Genomic DNA, 27,236 nt, shown 5'->3' with positions numbered 1-27,236 from the left:
TTAATTTTTGGAGGTGAATGGGATGTTTTTGGGTTAATTTTTAGAGGTGAATGGGATGTTTTCGGGTTAATTTTTAGAGGTGAATGGGATTTTATTTATCAGTTTATCCACTATAAATAAAACTCTACATAAATATTTGTAACCAACGTAAGAAAATTCCATGCCGCGGTTGTGGATACAGTGATAGCGCGCTGGCCTTTCATCCAGGCGAACCGGGTTCGATTTCCCGTGAGGTCTGGATGGAATTTATGATGTGTTAAATATGTGATAATATTTTACAATACTCTCTGACCATTCACGATCATTTTTATCTACATCAGTAATTTTTGCCCAAACAAATATTCCAAAACAAAACAGACGTTCCAGAAGAATTTTCTCAGGTACCCCCTTTGCCATCTTTCACACTTCCAACACATTCCATTTCCCCCCTCTTTTCATACATCATCTGTAAAAGTAAAAATAGGCTGGGGTGATACCTAGGTGTAGTACGGGTTTCCGATCCTGATCTAGGTTCTAAGAATCTAAGAACTTGGGGCTCCAGGTACTGGGTTCTGGCACGTCCGTAGGCGATAGGACCTTACATTCAGAGTCCAGGAAGGATTCACAAACGCCAACCAGACCATCAATCGGGCTTGGACTATCATAGCTTAGGGGTATACAATGTGCCTAAACGAGGTAAGTGCAAAGATCCAACCCGGATCCAGTCCTCGTGAAATAAATAAATAAAAATAAATAAATAAGTAAATAAATAAGTAAATAAGTAAGTAAATAAATAAGTAAGTAAGAAAGTAAGTAAATAAATAAATAAGTAAATTAAATATATAAATAAATAAGTGAATAAGCAAATAAACAAATACACAAACAAACAAATAAATAAATACATACATTCATACATAAATAAATAATAAATAAATAAATAAACAAAGATATTTAAACAAATATAAGTGCGACGGAAAAAATTTGATAATATTCCACAAATTACATATTTCTAATGGGGAAATTGCCTTTCTTACTGAATCTTCTGATTCGATAATAAGAGTGATTTGTTCATTTAAATTTTAAGTACAAATAACGTCCTTATACTATTGCTTCAGTTACCCAAATCATTCTTGCTAAGAGCTAAGAAATGTCAGCTCAGCTAATCAATCAGAATATTTCGATTCAATATCAATTAATCAGCTATTAGTTCTTTACTATTACAACTTTTTTTCTCAATTTTGTCACATTAGATTTCTTGTGTATACATTCGAGATAATTATTTTTCACAAATTAATGGTTCTTGTGCAGTTTTATATTTATGTCCATTATCTCCTGGCATAGTTACCTTCTTGGTATCACTTGTGAGGTTCAGACCTGCCTTCGGACAGTTGACTAAACAACAAACAACATACTCCAGTAATGATGTTACATTACGTCCTATGCAACTGATAGTTCCCTAGATAGGCCTATACTAAAATTTGTAATATGATGGCTGTGTCCTTATAATGAAGAAATTTTTATTGGGACACGTTACAAGTATGAAGCTTATGATGCTTATCCTTTGTTTATTAATTTACAACAATTGAGTTGTGTTTGTTCCATTCATTTAAATAAATATGTACCTACTGTACTCCTTCAGATTTTCACGACTGCTATTTCCCTCCATTTAAATCATGCCTGTGAAACTCGTGCTCCCAAGGCGCGAACGAATACGGAGGAGGTGGTTACTAGTCTCCTGACTGCTGCATGTCCCTTGCATTGACTTAACGTAAGATAGGGCGTGAACGTAAACAGACTTAGTGTATAAGTAACAGTGGCGGATACAGAGCGTCCCATTTATCTTGTGCATCTATAACAACTTTTTTGTTTGGATAGGTATTGGAATTTTTGTTTTTGAGCGTTATGTTAGAATGAGAGGCTAACATGAGTGTGCGGATTTGGGTGCATGTAACTACATTTTGGTACAAGATACACGTGACGTCATTAATTTTTCAAATAGCACTACATACTTTAATCATGTTACATTGATTACACATATTAAGACGAGTTCAAAAATGTATCACAATGTCAACTTCCTAATCAATAACAACAAAACGAAACAAAAACTTACTTCCAGTGTGATATTGTTATGCTTTGAGAGACACAGAAAATGTTCCAAATGGTGACCATTCATATTAATGCACATTCGAAGGCGTTCCCCGAAAGACCGTATGGTTGCTCTGCATACTGCTGACTGAATGGACACACAAGCCTGTCGAATGCGTTGCTGCATGTCATCTGGTGTTGTTAGAATGTTCTGGTACACACTGTCCTTTATAGTTCCACACAGAAAGTAGTTGAGTGGCGACAGGTCCGGAGAACATGCAGGACACTGTACGTGGATTGTGGCGTCGACAGTTGTAATGGTTTGTTTACATGTTAAGACTGTAAACACACAACACACGACGTGTACGGACGTCAGTCGTCTTTAGTTTTGTGTAAGTTAATGCGCAAGATGAATGGGGTACCACAACAAACGGCACATTCTGATGGCATTAATTTTGAATTTTGTAGTTGTTATTGATTGGGCAGATGACATTGTCATACAATTTTGAACTCGTTTTAATGTGTGTAATCAACGTAACATGATTAAAGTATGTAGTGCTATTTGAAAAATTGATGACATCACGTGTATCTTGTACCATAATGTAGTTACATGTACCAAATCTCTACACTCATGATAGCCTCTCGTTCTAACATAACTCTCAGAAACAAAAATTCCAATACCTATCCAAAAAAAAGTTATAATAGGTGCACAAGATAAATGGGACATCCTGTATAGGCCTACTTATTACTGTAATAACTTTATCATCATTCTCGTCTTTCTCAGTAGGCCTATTAGACCGTAAAATATAGAAAGATTGATTCACGAGGAGTTACCGCTACTTACGAAGCTATTTCTGAAGACATTTTGAGCAAAAACTGCCGCATAAACATGTGTCCTATTCTCAGTATTTTCATAGATACATTAAATTGAAGTTGTTATAAAATATTTTTTATTTAGTTTTAAGGGTAAAAGAATGTAACAAATGGAGAATGAACTATTCAGAGGTATACCTTCTTTAACTGGCTAGTATTCTGAACCAAGAAATGTGTTCTTAATTCACTAGTTGTTTTGAACAGAATTTTTTTTTTTTTCAATTTTTAAATAAATATTACATTATACTACATGCCTATCACAACAATTGTTACAGATTCCAGGACTTGATTCTTTACAGTTCAATTTTGAATCCTAATGTACAGTCTTACAGAGTGTACAAGAATAACGTGATTTGTAACATGTGATGCGTAATATAAATGTAATTTTGTAGTTAAAAGTTGACAAAAGTTTATGTAGGAAGCAACTATTAAATTAACAAAACACTTTTAGCTTCAGAATACTATCAAATAAAAGAAATTAAACTTCTGAATAGTTCATTCTTTAATTGTAATATTGTTTTCCCATTAAAACTAAAGGAAAATGGTATTTCTTAACAAATTCAAATATTAGTGTAACTATGAAAATATTGAGCGCAGGACCCATCTTTATATGACATATTTTGCTCAAAATATCTTCAGGAATATGCTCCGTAAGTGGAGGTAATTGCTCGTGAATCACCCTGTATACATTTTACGGACCAATAGGCCTACTAAGAAAGACGAAGATGATGATAAAATTATTACAGTAATAAGTGTATACCAAAACAGGGATTCAAAGTATAAGTACAGTACGAGCCGCCACTGTTACCAGTACACTAACTATGTTTACGTTCACGCGTCGGTCCTACCTTACGTTGAGTCAATGCAAGAGAAATGAAGCAGTCAGGAGACTAGTAACCAGTAGTATTCGTTCGCGCCTTGGAAGCATGAGTTTGACAGACATGATTTAAATATGTACCTGCCATAGGCTTTTCAAATATCGATGAACTACGAAGGAAACTAATAAAAACTTTGACATTTTTTCATAAATAAACAGGTGATAGCAAATCGAGCCATAGAGATAATGGGTGGAGAGATTGGATCAAAGTGCCCGGTGCATCCCAATGATCACGTCAACATGGGTCAGAGCACGAACGATGTCATACCATCCGCCATCCACATCGCTCTGGCCCTGGAGCTGCACAACAACACACTTCCAGGAATCAAATGCCTGGCAGAAGAGCTGGAGAAAAAGTCCAAGGAGTGGTATAAGATCACCAAAGTGGGACGAACCCACCTCATGGACGCAGTTCCCATCAAACTGGGCCAGGAATTCTGCGGATATTACTGCCAGATCTGCGATGGATTGGAACGCATTGAGGCCACGCTGCCCGGCTTATACGAACTCCAGATGGGCGGAACGGCAGTTGGGACAGAGCTCAACGCTGCCTGTGGTTTCGGAGAGAAGGTAGCCAGTCTAATCAGTCAGTACACAGGTAAGATTCTTGATATATCATCATGGCTTTAGTGACATCTAATCTGTATATAAATTCATTAGACTAGGGTTCGAATAGAGCGACGAGAATGTCAATGTTCTGAAGATAAGTACAGTTCTGTGTTGGGTATTTTGAGTACAAGTTATATTCACATGAATCATACTACGGTAATTTCTCTTGCAAAGGAGGACTCCGACTCCTTTTCCCGCTCCGTTTCGTATGTTTACATCTGCTTATTCGCATAGGGCAATAAAGGCACTGAACAATGAGAATAGTACTCACGTACAAAAGATTCTGACATGTGTATCTAATAACAAACAAAATATTTATTTAAAGCCATCTTATGTACAACAGAAGATTATTCTCACAATAAGTAAAACGAATCTAGATTCTGGATGGGCCTACTTTTTGCTTCACAATATATTTTTCACCCAAAATGTAAAAGTCAAAGTTCATTATTTTTCGCCTATAGTATTTACAGAGTTTTTGAATATTAAAATTGGATCCTTTAAAATAAATAGATATATATTTTTTTCATTTATTTATTTATTGTCGCTTTAACTTATAACAAAAGTCATATCGCGACACGAATTAATTTTAACAGTAACGTAACATTTAGTAAGTTACAAAAAACATTATACAATTTTATCAAACAATCCAGTTAACTTGAAAAACTTCATGGCACTATTGCAGTAAGAAGGTTCACCATGAGATCTTGCTATATCGTTGGGGATTTTTAGTTGTTGTAACTGATCGTATTGAGGACAGTCCTGGATGATGTGCTTCACAGAAAGAGTTTCACTGCAATTATTACAAACTGGAGGAGGTTTCTTCTTTAATAAATAGCAATGTATGTGCTTCGTATGTCCAATATGTAGTCGGTTGATGAAAACTTGATTCCTGCGTGATAGAATGTTAAATGTTATGTTTTATTTAACGACGCTTGCAACTGCAGAGGTTATATCAGCGTCGCCGGATGTGCCGGAATTTTGTCCCGCAGGAGTTCCTTTACATGCCAGTAAATCTACTGACATGAGCCTGTCGCATTTAAGCACACTTAAATGCCATCGACCTGGCCCGGGATCGAACCCGCAACCTTGGGCATAGAAGGCCAGCGCTATACCAACTCGCCAACCAAGTCGACCTTGCGTGATAGATGTTTAGTTAGATAAGATAAACTGAATGCAGTTCTAATTTCCCTTAGTTTTCTAGTAGATGTTTGAAGCCAGTTGGAGTACCATAGGTCATTTAACTTTGTTTTAAGGTGAGTGGCTATATCATTATTCCAAGTGCCAGTGTCCATATCCTGTATAGGAAGACGAGTTGCTTTGTTTTGCTGCCATATCGGCTTGTTCATTTCCATGCAGACCTTGATGGGAAGGAATCCAGATTACGATAATTTGCTTTGAATGATTGTAGATTTCAGTGTAATAATGTTGAATTTCGTTGATCAGTGGAGATTTATAGGATGAGTTATGTAGGGCTTTTACGGTAGATTGAGAATCCGTAAAGAGCAGATACGATCGCCATCAGGATCTTTCAGTACATTCTCAAAGGCCTTTTTAATTGCAATAAGTTCAGAAGAGTAGACTGTATAAAATGTTGGTAAAGTATGCAGCTTGATGTGAGTAGGATAAACTATTGCACATGCAGTGCCGTCTTCAGTTTTGGAACCATCCGTATAAATATGAAGATAATTTGGATGTTTTTACACTTGAACGTCGTAAATGGACATAGCCTATGTACAGGGAGTAACAAAAATATTCGGACATCCGTCTACTGATAATTCAATGACATATATTTACATAAATATATAAAAATAAGCTTTTCTTAATTTTTCCTTAAAAGTATCCCTTTTCATATAAACATTTTCAACACAACAGTTCCAATTAACTTAATTTTCTTCTAATTATTAAAACATAAAAGAAAACATTTGACTTCTAATACTAACAAAAATATTCGGACACTTTTTGAAAACAAAGAATACTGTTCCAGCTCGTCATTATTAATACCTTGTAGGACCACCCTTCTCTTTAATAAACTCTTTCAGACAGCGTGGCATGCTATGTACTAATTTTTTTATGTCTATAGGAATTTTCACCCATTCTTCTTGAAGTCTTGCTTTCAGCTCTTCTTTAGACGAAATAAGCCTTGATCGAACCCTCCTGTCAAGTTCTTCCCATAAATGTTCAATAGGGTTCAAATCCGGCGATTGTGGAGGAGGATGAAGCACTTTAGGGAATTTGTAGAGCAGATATTCTTGTACAATATAGGAGTTATGCTTGGAATCGTTGTCCTGTAAAACATAAACTCCTTTTCAATCCCAAGCTTTTCTGCACTTTTTACTAAATTTTGTTGCAGAAGGTGTAGGTAGTCTTCCTTCTTCATGATATCCTCGATGAAGACCAATTCACCAACCCCAGAAGCTGACATGCACCCCCATATCATCACATTTCCTTCACCGTGTTTAACAGTAGGTCTGAAATTCTTGGTTTTCATTTCCTCCTTAGGCTTCCTCCAGACCATTTGTCTACCATCGCTGCCAAAAACATTGAATTTGCTCTCATCAGAAAAAAAAGAGCCTTTTCCCACCAATCTTCGCCTATATTTTCATATTCCTTAGCAAACTGAAGTCGTTTACGTCTGTTTCTTTCACAAACATAAGGCTTTTTTCGTGCTATTCTTTCGTTGTAGCCCCGTTTATGTATTGCCCTTCTAATTGTTTGGGCATGCACTTTTTTACCAGTAGCCGATTCAATTTCAGAAGCTACTGTGAGGACTTTTCGGCGACCTGTTTGCTTTCTCAGCTCTATTCTGTCCTCGTTTTTATATCTGAGAATTATGTCAGACACTGCACTTCTCTTCATCTGAAGTAAGTCTGCATTGTTTCGAATGGTTTTCCCTTTTTCGTGATGGAATATCACTACCTGCTTCTGAATAAATGTTCTTTGCTTACCTTTACGCCCCATGTGTTCCGGCTTGCTCAAACGACAGCACAAGTAAGACTAAGTAGGCTCGCATGTTATTGAAACTCGGTACCTCCACCTACTGTGTAATGTAAGTTATCAACAGGGGTGTACAGAATACTACCAACAGGACTGTCCGAATATTTTTGTTACGCAGTAAATTGTATATTTGTTTATTTTTATATAAATATATTAACATACCATTTCATTAGCAAGCTCTTTTTATGCCCACGCTATGCAAATTGGTTTATTCGACGTAACCGCAAGTATAATTTCTGCGTTTTTGCAAACATGTATAGTAATATACACATAAACATTTGGAATATTAAGTGTCCGAATATTTCTGTTATTCACTGTATGTACTCATCTATAAATAATTGCGCAAATTAATAAATAGTTGAAATTACAATAACACTATAAATCACAATAAAAACAAAAGTATTTACACTGACTACTTGTCTACGAGTCTCTATACGTTACGAGTAACTGTAAGTATTTAAAGTGTTTCAAAAGAAAAATGTCTCTTTCTTTCTGATAAGATACGTTTTCTTCTTTCCTAATGAAGTGCTCGTTACAAATTCTCCTACTTTCCAACCATCTAGCTTTGTTTTGCTTTGACATGGTTCACTGAACAGCAGCAGTGCTAAAGTGTGTATGCTGCGCTATACTCCGTATATTATTGCTCGACTGAGGCCAGTGGAGTCCTGCAGCCCGGAGCCGTGGCGCTACTGCTCCTGCATTCGTAATACCGCATCGCGATAGTTCACATTACGCCCGCGGCTCCACTCGCCTTGGTCGAGTAATACCTACACTGATGCGCGTTGCTCGGATTCTTTAGGTAACGAAACGCAGGGCTCTAGTTATAAATTGATAGTCAAAGTGCACATTTACCGCCTATACATCCTATATAACTATCGGTTCGATCATCGTTCTAACCACACGTTACACACGTACCGGTTTAATGTTCACCTAAGCTTAAGAATATGCATGTGGGGCAAGAAGCCTATAATAAGGCTTCTATTATAGCCCTCTTTACATGGGGCCAGCAATCGGTTAGTAGGCGTTAGACCCACCATAGAATATTTCGCAACGTTTTGTTTTAAATAAGTACTAGGCATCTGAGATAATATGTAGTGTTTCATTTCATGCATAGTCTATAGATAACAAACAAGACATATTTCATTGAAAGTATTCCCAAAGACAATGAGATGCAATTAGCTCCTCAATATTAGCCCTACCTGTACCATTTCACGAGTTTTAGGAAACTAATACGGCAAAACTTTCAATATAATAATGCAGTGTTTCAAAATAATGGTAACACTTTTATATTCTGACTATAAAGCAACTATCGATGTCACAGTATGTATCAATAATGAAATTAGCAAAACTCTGGAAATTTCGGTTTTATTGACGCGGGAAATCAGTTTCCTAATATAATGTAACTACGGAAGACAGTGTACCAAAATGGTGATTACATAACACAAATAATTTAATGTTATGTAGCTAGCGAAGAAATTTCGACATCAATGGTGCAAAGCTAGAAAATCGTGCAAAAGCGCCAGATCTAGCTATAAAATCGCTAACTTGGTAACAGTGAACACTAGTGACAAAGCGTGGAACACTAGAACATTGCTATGATTAGCGGTGCCTATAAACACGCCATATTGGCCTATGGGGTTTGGAAGACTCAGATTTATCTCCTCAAGCTATAACCACAGTTCAGTATATACAGTCACGAAGCTCAATACGTAGTAAATATGCATCCTTAGATAGTTTCTAACCACTAGGATCGCTACTATCGTCTCATCACAGACAATGCGAAATAGTTCCTGCACAGTCTAATGTTCCTAGTACCCTCATTAACTCGAGCTTCATGACTGTATATACAGTACTAGACTGTGCTATAACTACTCACTAAGCGTGGACCTTATAAATATGTGACTGTGGGTTTTCAGTATACCATACAGCTGTTATCCAGGACTTCTCAAATACCAAACATCCATTACAAAGTTTCGCTTCATGTTTTTAAAAATCGCCCCTTATTATTATAGAACTGATACTTTATGATAACAATGTTAATGGCCTTAGGTATAAAAGTACGATCGTTTTACTATTTTCATCACAGGTTTTTTTTTAAGTTTTTACTACTCAAAAAGCAGAATCTAACTCACCGGAATGACTATTCGCCTATTATTATTATTATTATTATTATTATTATTATTATTATTATTATTATTATTATTATTATTTGAAACTTTAAATGGAACTCAGATGAAACGCTAGACTTTGGAAATAATAATTATACACATTTTTTTAGTTATTTGCAAATCGAGTGACTAGGGGGCGCATTAATAATTGTGAGGGTTAAAAACTTCATGAGTTGGTATTAAGGTAAGCGTCCTCGTATCAGCACCGCATGCGACGTAGTAACCGCAAGAAATCGCATTATTAATGTGGAATGCGTTCACTGATCAGAGTGATCAGTAAAGGTAGAAATTTATACTATAACACGACAATACTAGGTTAGTTAGACGCGTTACGTCATGAATGACGTGAAGCCTTAGCCTGAGGTATGGCCACGTAACAACTGAAATATGTATCGCAGTAACTGAATGGGGATACGTTTATCATGCGTAAAGTTCAGGAATGAGGAGTCCGCTGCAAGAGAGAGCTATGCCACATTAACCATAACGTGAGAATAATAAGTGTGAGGGTCATAATGAAAATCATGAGTAACCATTGTTATAAATCTTAATTTTTATTTTTAGCAAACCAGATACATAATCTTAATCTACAGACTTCTGTCACTTTTCAACATAGTCTCCATTTCTTTGCACACATTTCTCCCGCCGTTTTGTAAATTCCCTTGGTGTAGAAGTCCGTTTCTTGGTATTCGGATGGTGCCAAGTCGGAACTGTAGGGAGATTGCGGAAGAGTTTCCCACCCAAGTGTTCTGATTTTCTCCACAGTGATACGATCAGTGTGAGGCCACGCGTTATCGTATTGCAGGTTGATCTTCTTTCCAGGGAGTTTCTCGCGCAATGCACGATGGAGTTTTAAAAAAGTCTAAAAATAGCGGACAGTATTTATGGTCTCTCCGAGTTGAAGAAATTCAACCAAATTGCAAACCAGATCTCGACAACTCTTTCCTAGTTGCGTTCCGTGGAGGCAGTTCAAGGGCGAACGCTACGAGGCTCATCTTGGATGCTCGTGTTCCCATATTTGAAATGTTTCACCCATCTCCTAACACTGCTGACGCCCATTCACACATCTCAGCATGCACGCTGAAGTCTGAGGTGAATTTTAGCAGGGAATTTAACAAGCAATTTAATGACAGCACGCTGTCGAAATGGACCATCGTTGTCGACCATTTTCCAAACAATGCCTGTGGTCACATGATAGAAGTTAAAGGCGTCACAGTATGTTAATACATAATGTAAAGTCTGTAGATTATGATCATATAATCGTTCTCGTTACATTGTTGAAATTGAAATTATAGCAATGTGTTGCTCATGACTTTCAGTATGTTATTAAAAGGGTAGCACCCTAAATTAGTCATAGTGCTCTGGCATTATGCTCGTGCCACATCTACATAGTTTAGAAAAATGAATAACAGAGCCCAAAAACATGGAATTTCACTGATCAGAATTTTGTGGCTTAGCTCCCTCTTCCAGTGGGCCCCTCAATTGGTTCGTTTACATTGCACTGTGATCCGTTGGTTGGTTAACACATAAAGCTACATCCCAACCTGCCTATAGCACGGCAGAGTTCCCTAACAGGTACTCACTAATTCACCTGCATTTCTAGCTACCTTACTCACTCTTTCCACAACAAACACTATATGCATACCTAACCTTGTAGCCTCTGTGGGTAAATTCCTATCTTTAGTGATCAGTAGCGATGAAACAATTCCTTTCATGGACACGAGGTTGGGTGTTTCTGAACTCTGCACAGCGGTCAGATGTAAACAAGAGCAGGTTTCAGGCATATGTACGAAGTACAGTATACTTCGGTGGAACAGAAATGTTGGGAACATTTGGGGTGAAATACAATATAATCAATGTAAAGTTGCTACTCCAGGTAGTCCTCTATGGAGTATACAATTCAAGTAAAGCCTACATATATTAGAATGACTTAATATATAAAGTCATGACAATAACACTGCACTACAGGTTAGAAATCCACTCTCTCACTTACTACTGCACTGGACACGTAGCACTGTTGCTCTAACCAGACGGTACAGAAATCAGTTCTAAACTCCTTCCCTCTAATGTCATGCACAGTAGTGGCAAAAAGACCGGATCGACCCTTGTAGTTGATTTCAGAGCCTTATTCACTCCAGAGCACGATAGACTGGTAACTAAGACTTTCGTGATTAGAATCCTGCCCGGGAAGGAAACTTTTTTTTGTTCCTTATTCAAATTTATTTCCAATACTTTTCCATTGGAGCGATATTTTACTACTTAATTAACTTATTATTCCCATGAATTTTACCAGCAATCGAAAAGTACTGGAAATAATTTTTTAATAATGAACAAAAAAAAGTTTCCTTCCCAGGCAGGATTCGAACCACGAAAGTCTTAGTTACCAGTCAATCGTGCTCTGGAGTGAACAAAGCTCTGATATCAGCTACAAGGATCGGTTCGGTTTTTTTGCCACTACTGTACAAGACTGGAGTTACATATACGCTAGTATCGTGTTTACGAAGGAATTGTTTCATCTCTAGTGATCAGCATCGCATCGCTTGTGCGCGATCACCAAATTTTCTTATACAGGTACAATAGATGATGGTACGCTATCACAATTATTAAAAATTTTGAAGAATTAATTAATCTCGAACACCGAAATTACAGAAATCATTAACTTAGGGAAAACATATGGGTAGAGATTAGAGTAGTAATGAAGCAACCACATTAAGTTTTAAAAATGTTTCATTTCTAGACTCCATAAAGTCGAGGCTCCTAGGAGAGGACGCAATTGTACACTGTTGGCTACATTCAGAACTGATAACTAGCTCTACTACAGACATGTTTAAATTTATTTCATTATTATAATCTTAATTTTATTATTATTATTATTATTATTATTATTATTATTATTATTATTATTATTGTTATAAAATATGTACAATAGTTTAAATTATAATAACCAAAAATATGTAAACATGTCTTGTAGGGTTAGTTACTATCAGTTCTGTATGTAACCAACAATGTATGCTGGCGTTCAAAACTATCTGACTTCCAATTTTTTGATCGTATAACCTAACTTTCTAACCAAATATACAGAGTGTTTAAGAAATACTTTGACAAACATTGGGGGCATGTTCCTCACTCCAGAACAAGAAAAAAGGTTCATATAAACATATGTCCGAAAATCCTTAGTTTTTTAGTTAATAATGAAGGAACATTAATCTGTTAGATATTGTCATGTTGTTTCATTATGTTCTTCTATTAATAACTAAAAAATTAAGGTTTTTCGGACATATGTTTATATGAACTTTTTTTCTTGAGCAAGATTAATCCAGTTTCTACCATCATATCCCACCTCCCTCAAATCCATTTTAATATTACCTTCCCATCTACGTCTCGGAGCCGGCCTCCCAACTAATACTCTATATGCATTTCTGGATTCGCCCATACGTGCTACATGCCCTGCCCATCTCAAGCGACTGGATTTAATGTTCCTAATTATGTCAGGTGAAGAATACAATGCGTGCAGCTCTGCGTTTTGTAACTTTCTCCATTCTCCTGTAACTTCATCCCTCTTAGCCCCAAATGTTTTCCTAAGAACCTTATCCTCAAGCACCCTTAATCTCTATTCCTCTCTCAAAGTGAGAGTCCAAGCTTCACAACCATATAGAACAACCGCTAATATAACTGTTTTATAAATTCTAACTTTCATAGAAACATTACACACTCTAAATACTGCGGCTTTCCTATCTGTAACATTTTATTTTCCTGTCATGGAACAAATTACAGCAATACAACTAACAAACTGTTAAGAGTTGTTTATAAACGTAAGGGGTGGTGGAAATCTTCTTTTGTATGAGACAGTATTTCCTAATTGTTGTTGTTGTTTTCTAATGCCAGGCGTTTGACAATAAAGTCATTTGGCCTCTTGCACTCCAATATTTTTCAAAGATATTATCATGGCCAGCCACTGAAGCACAGATTTTGAGGTGTTCCGAATCCATTTCTTGGTTTGAGTTGCACAATGGGCAGTTAGGGGACTGATATATTCCAATTCTATGTAGGTGTTTGGCCAAACAATCATGGCCTGTTGCCAATCTAAATGCAGCTACAGACGATTTTCGTGGTAAATCGGGAATTAACTGTGGATTTTGATGCAGAGAGTTCCATTTTTTCCCTTGGGATTGTGTTATCAAATTTTGTTTGTTGAAGTCTAAGTATGTAGATTTAATAAATCTTTTCACAGAATAATACGTAGATTTAGTAACAGGTCTGTAAGTAGCAGTGCTGCCCTTCTTTGCTAAAGCATCTGCATTCTCGTTTCCCAGGATTCCACAATGGGATGGTATCCATTGGAATACAATTCTTTTATTGAGTGATATTAATTGAGAGAGCATTTTAGTTATTTCTGCTGTTTGAGATGAAAGTGCGTGTTTAGAGACTATTGGTAGAATAGCTGCTTTGGAGTCTGACAATTTACCTGCATTTTTTAATTTATTGATGTGGCATAGAAGATTCCTCAGACTTTCACTTATTGCAATGATTTCTCTATCAAAACTTGTTGTTCCATACCCAAGAGATCTATAAAGTAAGATGAGACAGGACGTAACATCTGCACCGGCACCTTGTTCTCTGGAGATCAAGGATCCGTCAGTGTATAAATGAAGCCAGTTTTGTGGAGGGTACCTAATATTGTCTCTAAAGACAATTGTTTCAGTATTTCAGTGTTTACTTCTGATTTTAGTAATTCTTCTGTTAAATTTAGATTATATTCTACATTTAATAGAGTTAAAGGGTTTGGTTTAATTTGTAAGTTTTCTTTTAAATTGGGGATATTGATTTTCTGTTTTAATTCTTGAACAATGGATATGAAACTTTTTTGAGTTTTCAATCTACAGAGAGGACTGTATGAATGCCAATTGTTTCCTGGTAATCTGGTAAGTTTTCATATTGAATCAGTGCTTTTTCTTCTATTGTCATTTTGATGCTGTTAATATTAGTGAGGAATTTCATAGAATCTATTGGAGTTGTTTTGATTCCACCAGTAATGAGTCTGAGAGCTTGGTTTTGAACATATTCTATTTCGTTTATGAAAGGTGAAGTAATTAAAATTTCTCACCAGAAAGTCAGCACTGGCTGTATAAACATTTTGTATGTAGTGTTCAAAGTATTCCTAGAGCATCCCCATTTCTTTCCTGCTAGTATTTTTAGAAGGGAGAATCTTTTACGAGCTTTTTCAGAAATTTATTTCAAATGGTTGCTCCATGTTAACTTACTATCGAAAATAACTCCAAGATATTTGGATTCATAAGTCCTAAGAAGGTGTTCGCCATTGTATTGGATATTGAATTCTCTTTCTTTTTTACCAAGTGAAAATATTTGGTAGTTACTTTTGCTTAAATTGAGTGTCATCAAATTGCATGTATTCCATTCATGTAGTTGATTTAGAGCTTTAAGAGCAGAATTTTGAATTTTGTCTCTATGTCTGTAAGATCTGGAAGTCCACAAAACTATATCATCTGCAAATAGTGCTGTTTTCATGTTTGATTCCTCTAATAGGGAGGGTTAAGCCTTGGTTTCTCTGAACCGACGCATGCGACGTGCGAGATGCGAAGCAGCCGCTGCGAACCATCTTCGCAATGACGCTGCGTGGCCTGTGGTTTCTCAGGCTGCGAGATCGCGTGGATCAGTCGCTGAGCGCATGGTGGATCTCGTCACCTGTTTCCTAATGCTGAATGAAAGATGAAGATAATGATCCTGCATAATTTTTGGTGAAGACAGTGTATCTACAAGAATAGGAAAAGCGAGGGTGCTTTACAATATTCTTCTAAACCGCCATCTTATTGATAGTGAAACAAAATTCAAAAGTTATTTTGGAGTCTCAAGGGACCTCATCTATAGAATTTTGTATTTAATTAACCCATTAAAGCCCAAATTATTTTTATTTAAAAAACTAGAACAATGTATCTATTTCATAAATTTAATCCATAAGATGTCATGAATATTATATTTTGTTTCTTCTGCCGTACACCAAGTAGTTGAATATCACCCTGTCTATAAATAGACCGCTGGGCACTTATGATATCTGCGTATTCATTTGCAAAAAAGTAAATATATTTTTTGTACATTTAATGTTTTATAACCAGAAATATTTACACCAATATAAATAAATTTATTTATGACGGTTTTAGTATTTAATGCAACAATACAATGCTGCAGCAATAATGAAACACACTTATTTTAGTAATATCTGTCTTTACCGAGTGTGGTAAGGCTCAAAGCATCTTTGACACAGAGTTACATCACACTTCTTGCGAAATGTTACTGGTCTGTATTTACACCATTCCATCCGGCAATGTTTCTGAGAGGGTCGATTTGCATGAAATGACCTCTATTATCAAACTTCATATCAAATTTCACTCCTCGAAGTGATGAAATAGGGCTCCCCATTCTCTTGCAGTTCGAAAAATCTTGAGATGTTGAACAGCCAAGTAGTATCATCGGATTCTAAGTAGGTCCAGGGAGTCTCGTCCATGTATTTCTCTGTAGATAATCCAACCACTTACTATATCCATAACCAACTTTCTGACCACTCTTTTCCACGGATTGAAGTGGCGTATTTGCCTGCTAACTAGTTATCATGCTCCAATCAACCCATGTACTTACTGTAGTTTTCTATGATCTATGGTCCACACCTGTGGAGTAAAGGTTAGCGCGTCTGACAGCGAAACCAGGCCCAGATTCGATTCCCGGTCGGGACAAGTTACCTGGTTAAGGTTTTTCCGGGGTTTTCCCTCAACCAAATATGAGCAAATGCTGGGTAATTGTCGGTACTGGACCCCGGACTCATTTCACCGGCATTACCACCTTCATTCAGACGCTAAATAAGCTAAGATATTGATAAAGAGCCGTAAAATAAACTAACCTACATCTTCCGGCTGCGAAACGAATCACGTGAAAGGGCGTTGTAATATTTTCTATTTAGCTTTAATATTGCTGTATGATAGCTCAACACACGTCAGGGAGGTTTAAACTCGGTTGCTTGATGGGGACATCTGAAAACTTCGACCGAGTTTAAACCTTCCTGAGGTATGATTGCCGGTTTTTTTACACATTTTTTACACATTTATGCTTCCCTATACTATTCTACAACTAGATTCACGGTTATTTGCATCCAGTAGACACTATTTCCCTACTCCTCCATCATCATCACTATCCTCATCATTAATTATCTTGGATTAGCCTTTTCGTCTGTTCCGCTTCAGACTGAACGCTGTTTAAAAGCTGGTCTCTCCACCGCTTCCGACTTTTCGCCTGAAAATTTCGAGTATTTGAAAATATCCTCAGAATAGGGCATTAGTCCCTCAATGAGTGAGTTTCGTGGTGGGACTTTTATTTTAAGGTCTCTAAACCTTCCTGCTTTTCTGTCTAGGTATGATCCCATATCAGGGGATTCCAGTTTGTGAGGAACGGACCCACGCTCTCATTCTCTCCCGTTTGCTATAACATTGAACAACAAGAATTTTGCTCCGACTTAAAACAATGTGTCCCTTATGGTTTTATGTGCGCTGAATCCGAAAATGCATTCTCTTTCCTTCATATCGCATAAGGTTTTTGAGATATGATTACTATGATTTCACTTTTCGATAAGCCTTGTCCTAGGAAACATCTGGCTCGGGTTGTATGTTGTAACCCAAAACTAAAGCTAATGCATTTTATGAGTTTATAACTTATTTCCGGTTCCTTATGGTTGTTGGAATTTTATTTTGTACTCCTCATAAATAAACAGATATTGGTCCCTTCTATTCAGTAAATTTCAGAACAGTTCAACGTGAGGTATACGCAATGAATAAACAAGGTTGTGGTTTTCAGTATTTAAAAGAAAAGTTTACCATTTAGAGTGAAAGCAAATTAAAAGAGGGCATTTTCATCGTCCACAAATTCACAAAGTTACGGCTGACTCTCTGTTTGAGGAAAAACTTTCAATTACAGAAAAATGGCATGACGCACTTTCAAAGATGTATGCTGAAATTTCCTTGGAAATTTTATGGCAGACAACTACATAGAACTTGTTGTAGAAACCATCTCACGTGCATATGAGAAAATGGGGTGTAATATGTCCCTCAAAATACGCTTTTTCTCATTTGAATTTCCTTTCTCCTAACCTAGGAGCGGTAAGCGACGAGCATGGGAAAAGAGTTCATCAAGAAATATCTCAAATGGAAAGACGATATAAAGGAAGATCATCATCCAGGATGCTTGGAAACTATTATTGGTTCGTTGTAAAAGACAGTATCGGATCTAGTTATAAACAGAAGTGATCCAGAAAATTCGTTTAATGTAGGTTCAAATTCCGAAATTTTTCTCATTATATGCATTAAATATTTTTATTTTTGTTCTGCTTTAAACTATATAACATCATGTTTGTATCCAGTACACATTTTTCAAGTATTATGAGGCGTTTTGAATCCCAAGTGTGTTGTCATTTTACCAGAAGCAGTGAAAAATTAAAAACAAGAAGTTTTTCATAAAAATTAATTAATTTTCCGCGGAAAATAGTACGTGATGGGGCAATTTCGATTTTAAATTCAGATTTAGGGTACACATATTAGTAATATTAACCTATTTTTGTTTCGGAGCAAGACAAAAAGTACAAATTTATTGTTCAGTGTAACCACAGATTACACTGCCCCGGGGACCACGACGTGGACGTGAATGGAGGTTTTCTCTACTCAACATGTCTAAATTATAATAATTTTCTTTTCCTATATATTTCATTATTTTCTTCATTTATCTGTTTATGTCAACTCTCATATTGATCTTCAACTTCTCACTCTCCTTTTTTCACCTATGACGAAGATAAAACCATTCACCGAAATGTTGTGAATTCATTTACAATTAAGCAATGTAAAAATAATCCAATCTACATCTCTCCTATACAACCCACCATTGTTTCTTCCCTCTAGATGCAAAGCTATTTGCTGAAGCCTCGCAGTGCGCGCCTCGCATAAATTCGGCCAGACAAATCTGTTCGAGACGACGCAGCGAGACCTCTCTGCGACGCTGCGCAGACCGCGCATCTCGCAGCTATAGAAACCACTCACTATCTCTAGTGTAGTCCAGATTTGTGCGAGGCGGGCCTCGCATCTCGCACCTCGCATGCGTCGGTTCAGAAAAACCAACCCCAGCGCTGCGTACCATTTTCGCAATGACGCTGAGTAGCTTGTGGTTTCTCATGCTGCGAGTTCGCGTGAATCAGTTGCTGAGCTCTTGTTATGTCCAATGGATTTCGCAGTCTTGCTACTTTTAAAAGAATAAGCCAAAATTATCCTGCATTGTTAGTGGAGAAGACAGTGATATCTTCATTAGACTATTTGTCAACGCTATTTGTATCTAATTCTAATATTTTTCTTGTGACGAAATTGGATATAGATAAATAGAAGAACGAAAAGAAAGAAGAAAATTTGAAGCACGTTTTCAAGAGAAAGCCACTGAATTAGAATCCACACCTAAAAATAATAATGAGTACTGGACTCATTTAAAAAGCTGTAAACCAGGGATGTCAAAGCGTCTGCACTGCCTGCTCTCAAGAACCCGCACAACATTTCCTTGAGAGCGATAATTGCACTTTATCTTGCTGAAAAGTGAATCTTGTTGGATTTGTATTGCTTGTAGTATGAGCACGTAATAAGGCGATTTAACATCCCTGCTGTAAACAGATAACAGATTGGTTGGGTCAGGCTGAGAAGAAGCTACCTACTGAAAGATGCACTGGAAGAAATTGTGAACGGAGCAGAAGTGATTACCAGATGATACACAACATAAGATATTTGAAACCTATGAGTAGACTAAGAGGAAGGCAGAAAATATGGAAGATTGAAAAATGCTAGATTTGCAGTGAAAGATCTGCCGTTGGGAAGAACACTGTCATTGAATGAATACGGTTTTACTGCTACATGTACAGTATTTGCGATCAGTAGACTGTCTTTTTCCACTCTACCTAGGCTATCTAATTTCAATTTTTTTCTGAATACGTTAGTATTTTCTTCATATATCCGTTCTTGTGAACCCTCAGGTTCGTTTTTCATTTCTTACGTATTTTATATTCCGCTCTTTGCAATCTATTGTTGGTTAGTCAAGTAGAACAGGTGTTTGTAACGACTCCGACATGTAGGCTACAATTCTCACCTCCTTTTCTAACCTGAATAGGGAGATAGAGCCAATCATCGAAAAGTTGTGAATTACTTTAAATTTAAGGAGTGAAAAAATGTGAACTTACAACTTTTCTTTACCACCTACCATTGTTTCGTCCCTCTAGATCCAAAGCCATTTTCTGAGGCCTCGCAGTTCACGCGTCGCACAAATCCGGCTGCGCGATTCGGTCCGAGACGACGCTGCGAGGCTTCTCTGCGAACCTCCGCAGATCGCGCACCTCGCAGCCATAGAAGCCACTCACTATCTCTCATGTAGTCCAGATTTGTGCGAGGCGGGCCTCGCACCTCGCACGTCGCATGCGTAGGTTCAGAAAAACCCAGGCTTAAGTCATTTATATAAATATTGAATAAAGTTGTGCTGAGGACAACGCCCTGAGGTAGACCTCGATATGTTTGTAACTAGAAAGTGAGTTATTGAATTTAGTGGCAATGAATCTTTTACTAAGGAATTCTGATATCCATCTGAACATATTGCTGGAGATACCTAATTTCTGGAGTTTTAGTAATAATTTATTTCTCCAAATAGAGTCATATGCTAACTGAAAGTCAATAAATATTGCCAAGGTATCTTCTTTCTTGTTAAAACTATCTTTTATTTCTTGGCCGAGGCGTATGACTTGTTCATTGGTAGAGTGTAGTTGTCGAAAACCGGCTTGTCTTGGTGATAAAAGATTTTGGGATTCTAAATACCAAGTTAATCTGTTGGAGATCATGGACTCCATGGTTTTTGCTATCATGCGTAACAGTGCTATTGGTCGATAACTATTAACATCATGAGCAGGTTTCCCTTTTTTGTGAATTGGAGCAATGATTGTTTTTTTGCAAGCTGCAGGAATTGAGGTGTTTCATGATAAATTGAAAATGGATAAAAATACAGACTTGGCTTTTCCCCCCAGATGTTTAAAAAATTCGGAATGAATGTTGTCGGGGCCAGGAGATTTCTTGGTTTTTTAATTTTGTATAGCTATATTTAATTGTTTGGAAGTAAAATTTTGATCAAATATTTCAGGTTTTGTACTAGTAATATTGTTTTTATAATAATAATAATAATAATAATAATAATAATAATAATAATAATAATAATAATAATAATAATAATAATAATAATGATTTATTTTAGCTGGCAGAGTTAAGGCCGTAAGGCCTTCTCTTCCACACAACCAGCAAAAAGTGTATATACATATGCATGAACTTACAAAGAATTCAACAATTTGATTTAGATGAGAGTTACATGTATACAAGAGTTATTTACGAATTAAACAACAAAATACTATGAACTATTAATTAAACACTGAAATAAACTGGGTAGCAGAATTAAACTAAAATACATAGAATGTTAATATATTTCAAATTATATTAGATAATAGAAAGAGATTATTATGAGACAATTTTGAAAATGCAGCACAATCAGGATGATGTCTAAAGAAAAAAAGCAACAGTGTAGTCAGTAATATTTTAAATCAGTATGATTGGAGTGAAATGCTAATAAGGTTATCTTTTAAGCTGTTCTTAAAGGTGTTTGTTGTCTTGCAGCCCCTAATACTTTGTGACAAGGAATTCCATTCACGCGAGGTGGATATTGTAAAAGATGAGGAATAACAAGATGTTCTATGAAGAGGTATATTTAGCGTGCCACAGATAAGTGATCTGGTATTTACGTCGTGGTTAGAGTATAGATAAGAGAAACGAGACGAAAGGTAATTTGGTGTTGAGGTGTGCAGAATTCGAAAGAGTAAAGACAAAGAGTGTAAAGTTCTGCGTTCTTTAAGTCGGAGCCACGAGAGACTTGCGAAGGACGGTGATATGTGATCATATCGTCGGATGTTGCACACGTATCTGATGCACATATTCTGAGCTCGCTGTAACTTGACTGACAATTCAGAACTTAGATCACTTAACAAAACGTCACAATAATCGAAGTGCGGCATTACTAGGGTTTGTACTAGGGTAAGTTTTAGTTGCTGGGGCAAGAAGTTTCTCAAGCGACTCAAAGAGTGAAAGGAGGAACAGATTTTCTTTATCGTTTCTTTAACTTGAAAATTCCAACTTAGATTATTATCAAAAAAGAAGCCAAGATTTTTTACGACAGATGAATAAGGGTTTAGCGTGTTGTTAAGGGTAACAACTGAAAGATTACTGTTATTAAGGGAGTTAACTACACGCTTATGTCCAATAATTATGGCTTGAGTCTTACTTGGGTTAAGTGCGAGTCCGAAATTGGCCGCCCAAGTGGAGACAGTGGCTAGGTTACAATTTAACTTGTCAATCGATTCATTGATCGTATTGGGTCTGGAATGTATGTAAAGTTGTAGGTCGTCGGCATAGAGGTGATATCGGCAATACTGTAAGTTCTTTGATACGTCATTAATGTAGATAGAGAAAAGTAGTGGTCCTAATACGGAGCCCTGCGGCACTCCCGCCTTTGTGTATCGCCATTGGGAGAATTGATTATCAAGTGAAACACACTGTTGGCGGTCCCGTAGGTAGGAGTCCATCCAGCTCAAGGTATTGTCTGATAGGTGCAAAGTTTTCATCTTTGCAAGAAGCAAGTCGATATCAACAGAACCAAAGGCATTGCTGAAATCGAGAAGAGTTAGTGCCGTTACTTCACCCCTATCCATAGCTTCACGGATGTCCTCGGTCACTTTAAGTAGGGCTGTAGTAGTGCTGTGTCCATGCCTAAAACCCGATTGATAGTCATCGAGGAGTTTGTGTTCGTCGAGATAGTTCGTAAGTTGTCCGTGTACAATATGTTCTAATGCTTTTGAAAGAGTGGGAAGAATTGATATCGGTCTGTATTGGTTTACTGTAGAAGGTGTGTTAGATTTAGGTAAAGGTTTCACTAATGCCATTTTCCAGAGTGAGGGGTAGGACCCAGTCATAATAGATGCATTGAATATATGGGTGACGGTCGGCAGAATCACATCTATTATTTTATACAGGAGAGTGATATTTATATTGTCTACACCTTGGGCTTTAGATTTCATACATCGCAGCGTCTTCATTACGTCAGTCGGGTTAATGTATTTAAAGAAGAATTTATCCCATACAGGTTGGGGGCAAGATCTGAGAAATTCAAGAGTCTCTTTTTTATGTAATGGTTCAGGTGGAGCAGTGACGAAATGTTCATTTAGGCTATTGAGTGACAAGTTGATGTTATCTACCCGAGGCTTTGCTTTTGTTAGACCCAGGTTATTAAGGTTACGCCACAATTCTTTCGCACTGACCGAAGGTATAATAAGGGAATGTGCATGGCGTAATTTAGCATTTCTTACTGCTTGATTACATTTATTTCTTAAAACTTTGTAAGTATTAAAATCTAATTCGTCCTTGCTCCGTCTGTATTTACGATAAGCAGTGTCTCTGTCTGTCATGAGTAATTTTATGGCATCGCACATCCAAGGCGCAGGGCGTCTACCAACTCGTCTGGTTTTCAAGGGTGCGTGTTTATCGTATAACTGGATTACTAGGTCGTTAAATTTTTCGATTTTGTCGTCAATGTCTGGTAAATTCCACACTTCAGTCCAAGGCAGGCTAAGTGCATCGTTGATTAATTTATCATGCTCAATATGCTTTAAGTCACGGTATGATGTGATGTGAGGTTTATATTTTGGACAATACAAGGAATATTCTAGAAAGATTATGTCGTGTGCTGAGATACCCGGCGCTGGTAGTTGTCCATTCGTTAATGCTAACTGAGGATTAGTCGTGGCAATAATGTCAAGAAGTGTCTCCGATTCCTGGGTGTGGTGGGTAGCTGCGGAAGGAAGGATGGATATATTGTAAGACTCAAACATGTTCTTAAGTTGAACTGTAGCGTAATTACTTGAATTTAATAAGTTTGTATTGAAATCGCCTAAAATAACAGTATGGTCATAGTGAGGCACAAGATTAAGCAAAGGTGTTTCAAGATCACTTAAGAATCCTGATTTAGGGGGTTTGTATACAACTCCAAGGAGGCACTTTTTGTTGCTTGCACCGACTTCGATGAATAGATATTGAGGATGTTCTAAGACTTCATTCGAAGACTGGTAGACAATTTTAAACGGTAAGTCCGATCGCACATATATCGCAACACCACCTCCGCGTTTACCAATTCGGTCATTTCTACAGAGGGTGTAATTATCTAAACTTACTAGAGAAGATGATAGGGAAGGCTTCAACCACGTTTCAGAGATAAGAATAGCGTGAAGAGACAAAGGAGAGAAAATATACTGAACTTCATTGAAATGACATTATTATTTTATGTAATTCTCTTTTGATAAATTTGTCAGTTTTTTTGATATTGGGATGCAATCTGTGAGAGTTTGAGTAGTGTTTATTAAATGCGTTTGCTATATCTCTACTATCTATTAGTGTTTTGTTATTATGAATAACAGGGTGGCTAGTATTTTCCTAATTCTGTAAATACTTGTACAATTAAAATAACTTATTAATTTATCATGTTTTGATTGGAAAATTATGTTTCATCAAAGCGTTCCACTTTTTTTGAACCTAAATGTATAAATATTATTCTCATAATATCGACGATTTCCCACTTAATCTAGTGTTTTTTTTTTTATAAATAAAGAGGGATGAAATTTTGAATTTTATAATGCGGGTATATTTATGTACTTTTGGCGACACTGACTCCTATTTTCGCCATCTATTCAAAGTGGAATATTACAGAAATATGGATTATTAGGGGTCAGGTATCTTGAACTCCAGTGTACGTCCTCTCCTAGGAGCCTCGACTTTGAGGGGTCTAGAAATAAAAAATTTTTCAAACTAACATGGAGTCTTTTCCCATATATTGTCCCTACGATGATGATTGCTGCAATCTTGGAGTCTTAGATTAAAATGGTTCTTCGTAAGTTTTAATAATTGTGATAAGCGTGCCGTCATCCACTGCACCTCTCAGCTTGCCAGTGAGAGATCCTGCAATTCTAGAAAATGAGGACGCATGTATCTTGTGGTATCGTTCACTAACTAGAATTCGGCTATAACGTCATAAGGAAGAGTTCCTCTGCTGAGGAATCCGTTCGCATTCTCCAAGAGGCGATTTTTGCGGTGCTGATCAATGAACGAATGTCTATTTAAAACAACGAAGAGGTTGTGAAAATGCGATTCGTGCGGCTCGTCTGGTGCTGATTAGTGAACGCTTACCTTTAGAGAGGTTCAATTTTTAAAGTCTAGTGACTCTGATTGAGTCCTTGACTAGCATATTCAGCCATGCCGAGAATGTCAAGAAGACAACACAGCACAGTCCAATTTTTACCTAAGAGCATAAGAAAGGATAAAGTGTATAGAAAAAAATCTATTTTAGATCAGTGTTATTCAACCGAGGAAACACGGAGGTATCTTTTGGGGTAAATAAAATTAATACAGCACGTACAATTTATTTCATAATAAACACTGCAAGAATAAAGTCGGACAGGTACCCACGGGAGAACGAACGTCAAGTCGTACAGTAAGATTATTTAGTCCTGACAGTCGCCGGAGATGTGCGCCTGGGTCAGGCGGGTCCATTTAGTTACGCCAAAGGGTGTTTGGATTAGTCACTCGCTTGCCTTTGGAGCGATCGGATGTCATGCGTACGGTAGGGCGGTATGTATAGAGTACAATTAAGCTGTACTGCATTCCTTTTACCGACCGCTCGCCCTCATCTCTACTCCTATCACTTCCCCTCTTTCGCGTCGCTGAGCTGTCAGGATTAAATAATCGGTCTGTACAAGGAGCGGCATTCTCTCTCTTTTTATTTTGTTTAAAACGAAAAAAGTGGCAACATTTAATTTTTAATAACAGAAAACTATTTCTTCTCAAAGACACTTGCATTTTTTTCTAGTTCTAGCGTTCTGAACTAGCAGCAGTGCTCGTTTCATACGTCTGCTACTACAATGTAATCACTAGGGGGCGGATTCATATGTACTGAAAAACGACAAATTTTGCATGCACGTATGCATTTAAATCCAGCACTTACGTACTAAAAATGAGAAAACATGCACTTCTAAAATTTAAGCAAATGAGTTATTCTTATTATTGATGGTTTTCCTGTTATACACAAGAATATTGAGACAGAACTTTATTTGGTTGTGCTGGAGTTGCATATTTTTTTCTAAATTTTCAGGCAACAAGTTTTTCTTTGTCTACAAAAAAAAAAAAACAATCCATGGCGCTACAGCCTTTTAAGGGCCCAGACCGATCACCTGGTTCCTGACTTCACGTCCACAATCATCCAACCAGAATGGAGGTATTGTGTGATTAGCATGATAATCCCCCCCCCCCAGCCGTATAGGTGGCTCTCGTAACAGGATTTCGCTACGTTGTATTCCAGCTGTCGGCCTTGTATTGGTGTGCCCACGTTAGCCACAATCGCGGACGCAAAGATACGAAATGCATTGTACGTCTGTATGTTTGTGGTATGTAAATTTACAGCTTTAACATTTAAACGAAGATAACAATCCTACAAATACAGGATTCACAACGATTTTTGTCGGATACACTGATAACCTCAGATGAAAAATGAAATATGAAAATATTTGGTTTATGCTTCTCCTGTTACATCTAACGCTTAATTCTTAATGTTGCAGGTCTTCCATTTGTGATTTCACCCAAAAAGATTGCGGGGTGTGCGTGCCTAGATAGCGTAGTTCACCTGTCAGCCGCCTTGAGCACTCTGTCTTGCTCCCTCATGAAGGTGGTTAACGACATCCGGCACATGGCTTCCGGTCCGAGTTGTGGAATCAACGAGCTGATCTTGCCCGAAAAAGAACCTGGGAGTAGCATCATGCCTGGTCAGTAATGTTCATACAACATGCCCGAAAAGTAATTTTTCAGAATAAAATTATCGCTCAGATTTCAGAATTTTTGGAAACAATACCCATACAATAATATTAGTATCAATTCATGCAGTGTCTACGTTTTGTAATTTCAGTTTCGGAAAATGTTCAATTATAATATTATTCGAAACCTTCGGAGAAAGTAATTTCAATTTCGGTAATGGTGTTATACAAAGTCCGGGATTTCATTTCAGAAAGAGAAATTTAATTTCGGAAAAGATAAACCCGATTTTGGTAACCTTCAATATTATTTAAATTATTTTTTTTATTTTTATTTTTAACAATATTGAATGAAATTAGATGATGTAGTTGCACTAAATTGATAAAAATTATGATGATTGCTACAATCCATGTAAAGGAATATTGTGAATAACCGCTATTCATTGAATTTCTGTGTAGCTATTCTCTTGAGAGAATATGAGGAATAAATTTCATCTTAACATGCACAGTATCTAATAAAATTATATCTATACTAGCCGTACCCGTGCGCTCCGCTGCACCTGTTAGAAATAAATATAAAATAATTACATAATTAAAATAGGACGTTTGATCCAGGGAACATTCGTGTTTGATAGAAGGATAAATCGTTTAATATGTCACTTAATTTAAATTGCATCCAAATAATTAAAATGCGATT

The 27,236-nt window shown here is 36.9% G+C and overlaps 1 protein-coding gene across 1 annotated transcript in view; it reads left to right on the top strand.

Moving 5' to 3' along the window:
• The window catches only part of LOC138698867 (fumarate hydratase, mitochondrial-like), a 60,142-nt gene that overhangs the window by 23,422 nt on the left and 9,484 nt on the right, over positions 1-27,236 (top strand). Inside the window, exons 4-5 of the mRNA XM_069825074.1 lie at positions 3,974-4,412; positions 26,351-26,554. Of these exons, the coding sequence (XP_069681175.1) occupies positions 3,974-4,412; positions 26,351-26,554 (643 nt within the window). The remainder of the gene's footprint in view (positions 1-3,973; positions 4,413-26,350; positions 26,555-27,236) is intronic.

This window comes from Periplaneta americana, chromosome 4, assembly GCF_040183065.1.
Source record: "Periplaneta americana isolate PAMFEO1 chromosome 4, P.americana_PAMFEO1_priV1, whole genome shotgun sequence".
Classification (NCBI taxonomy): Eukaryota; Metazoa; Arthropoda; class Insecta; order Blattodea; family Blattidae; genus Periplaneta; species Periplaneta americana.
Note: the sequence above shows the minus strand (reverse complement) of the source record. Positions and strands in the feature narration are given on the sequence as shown.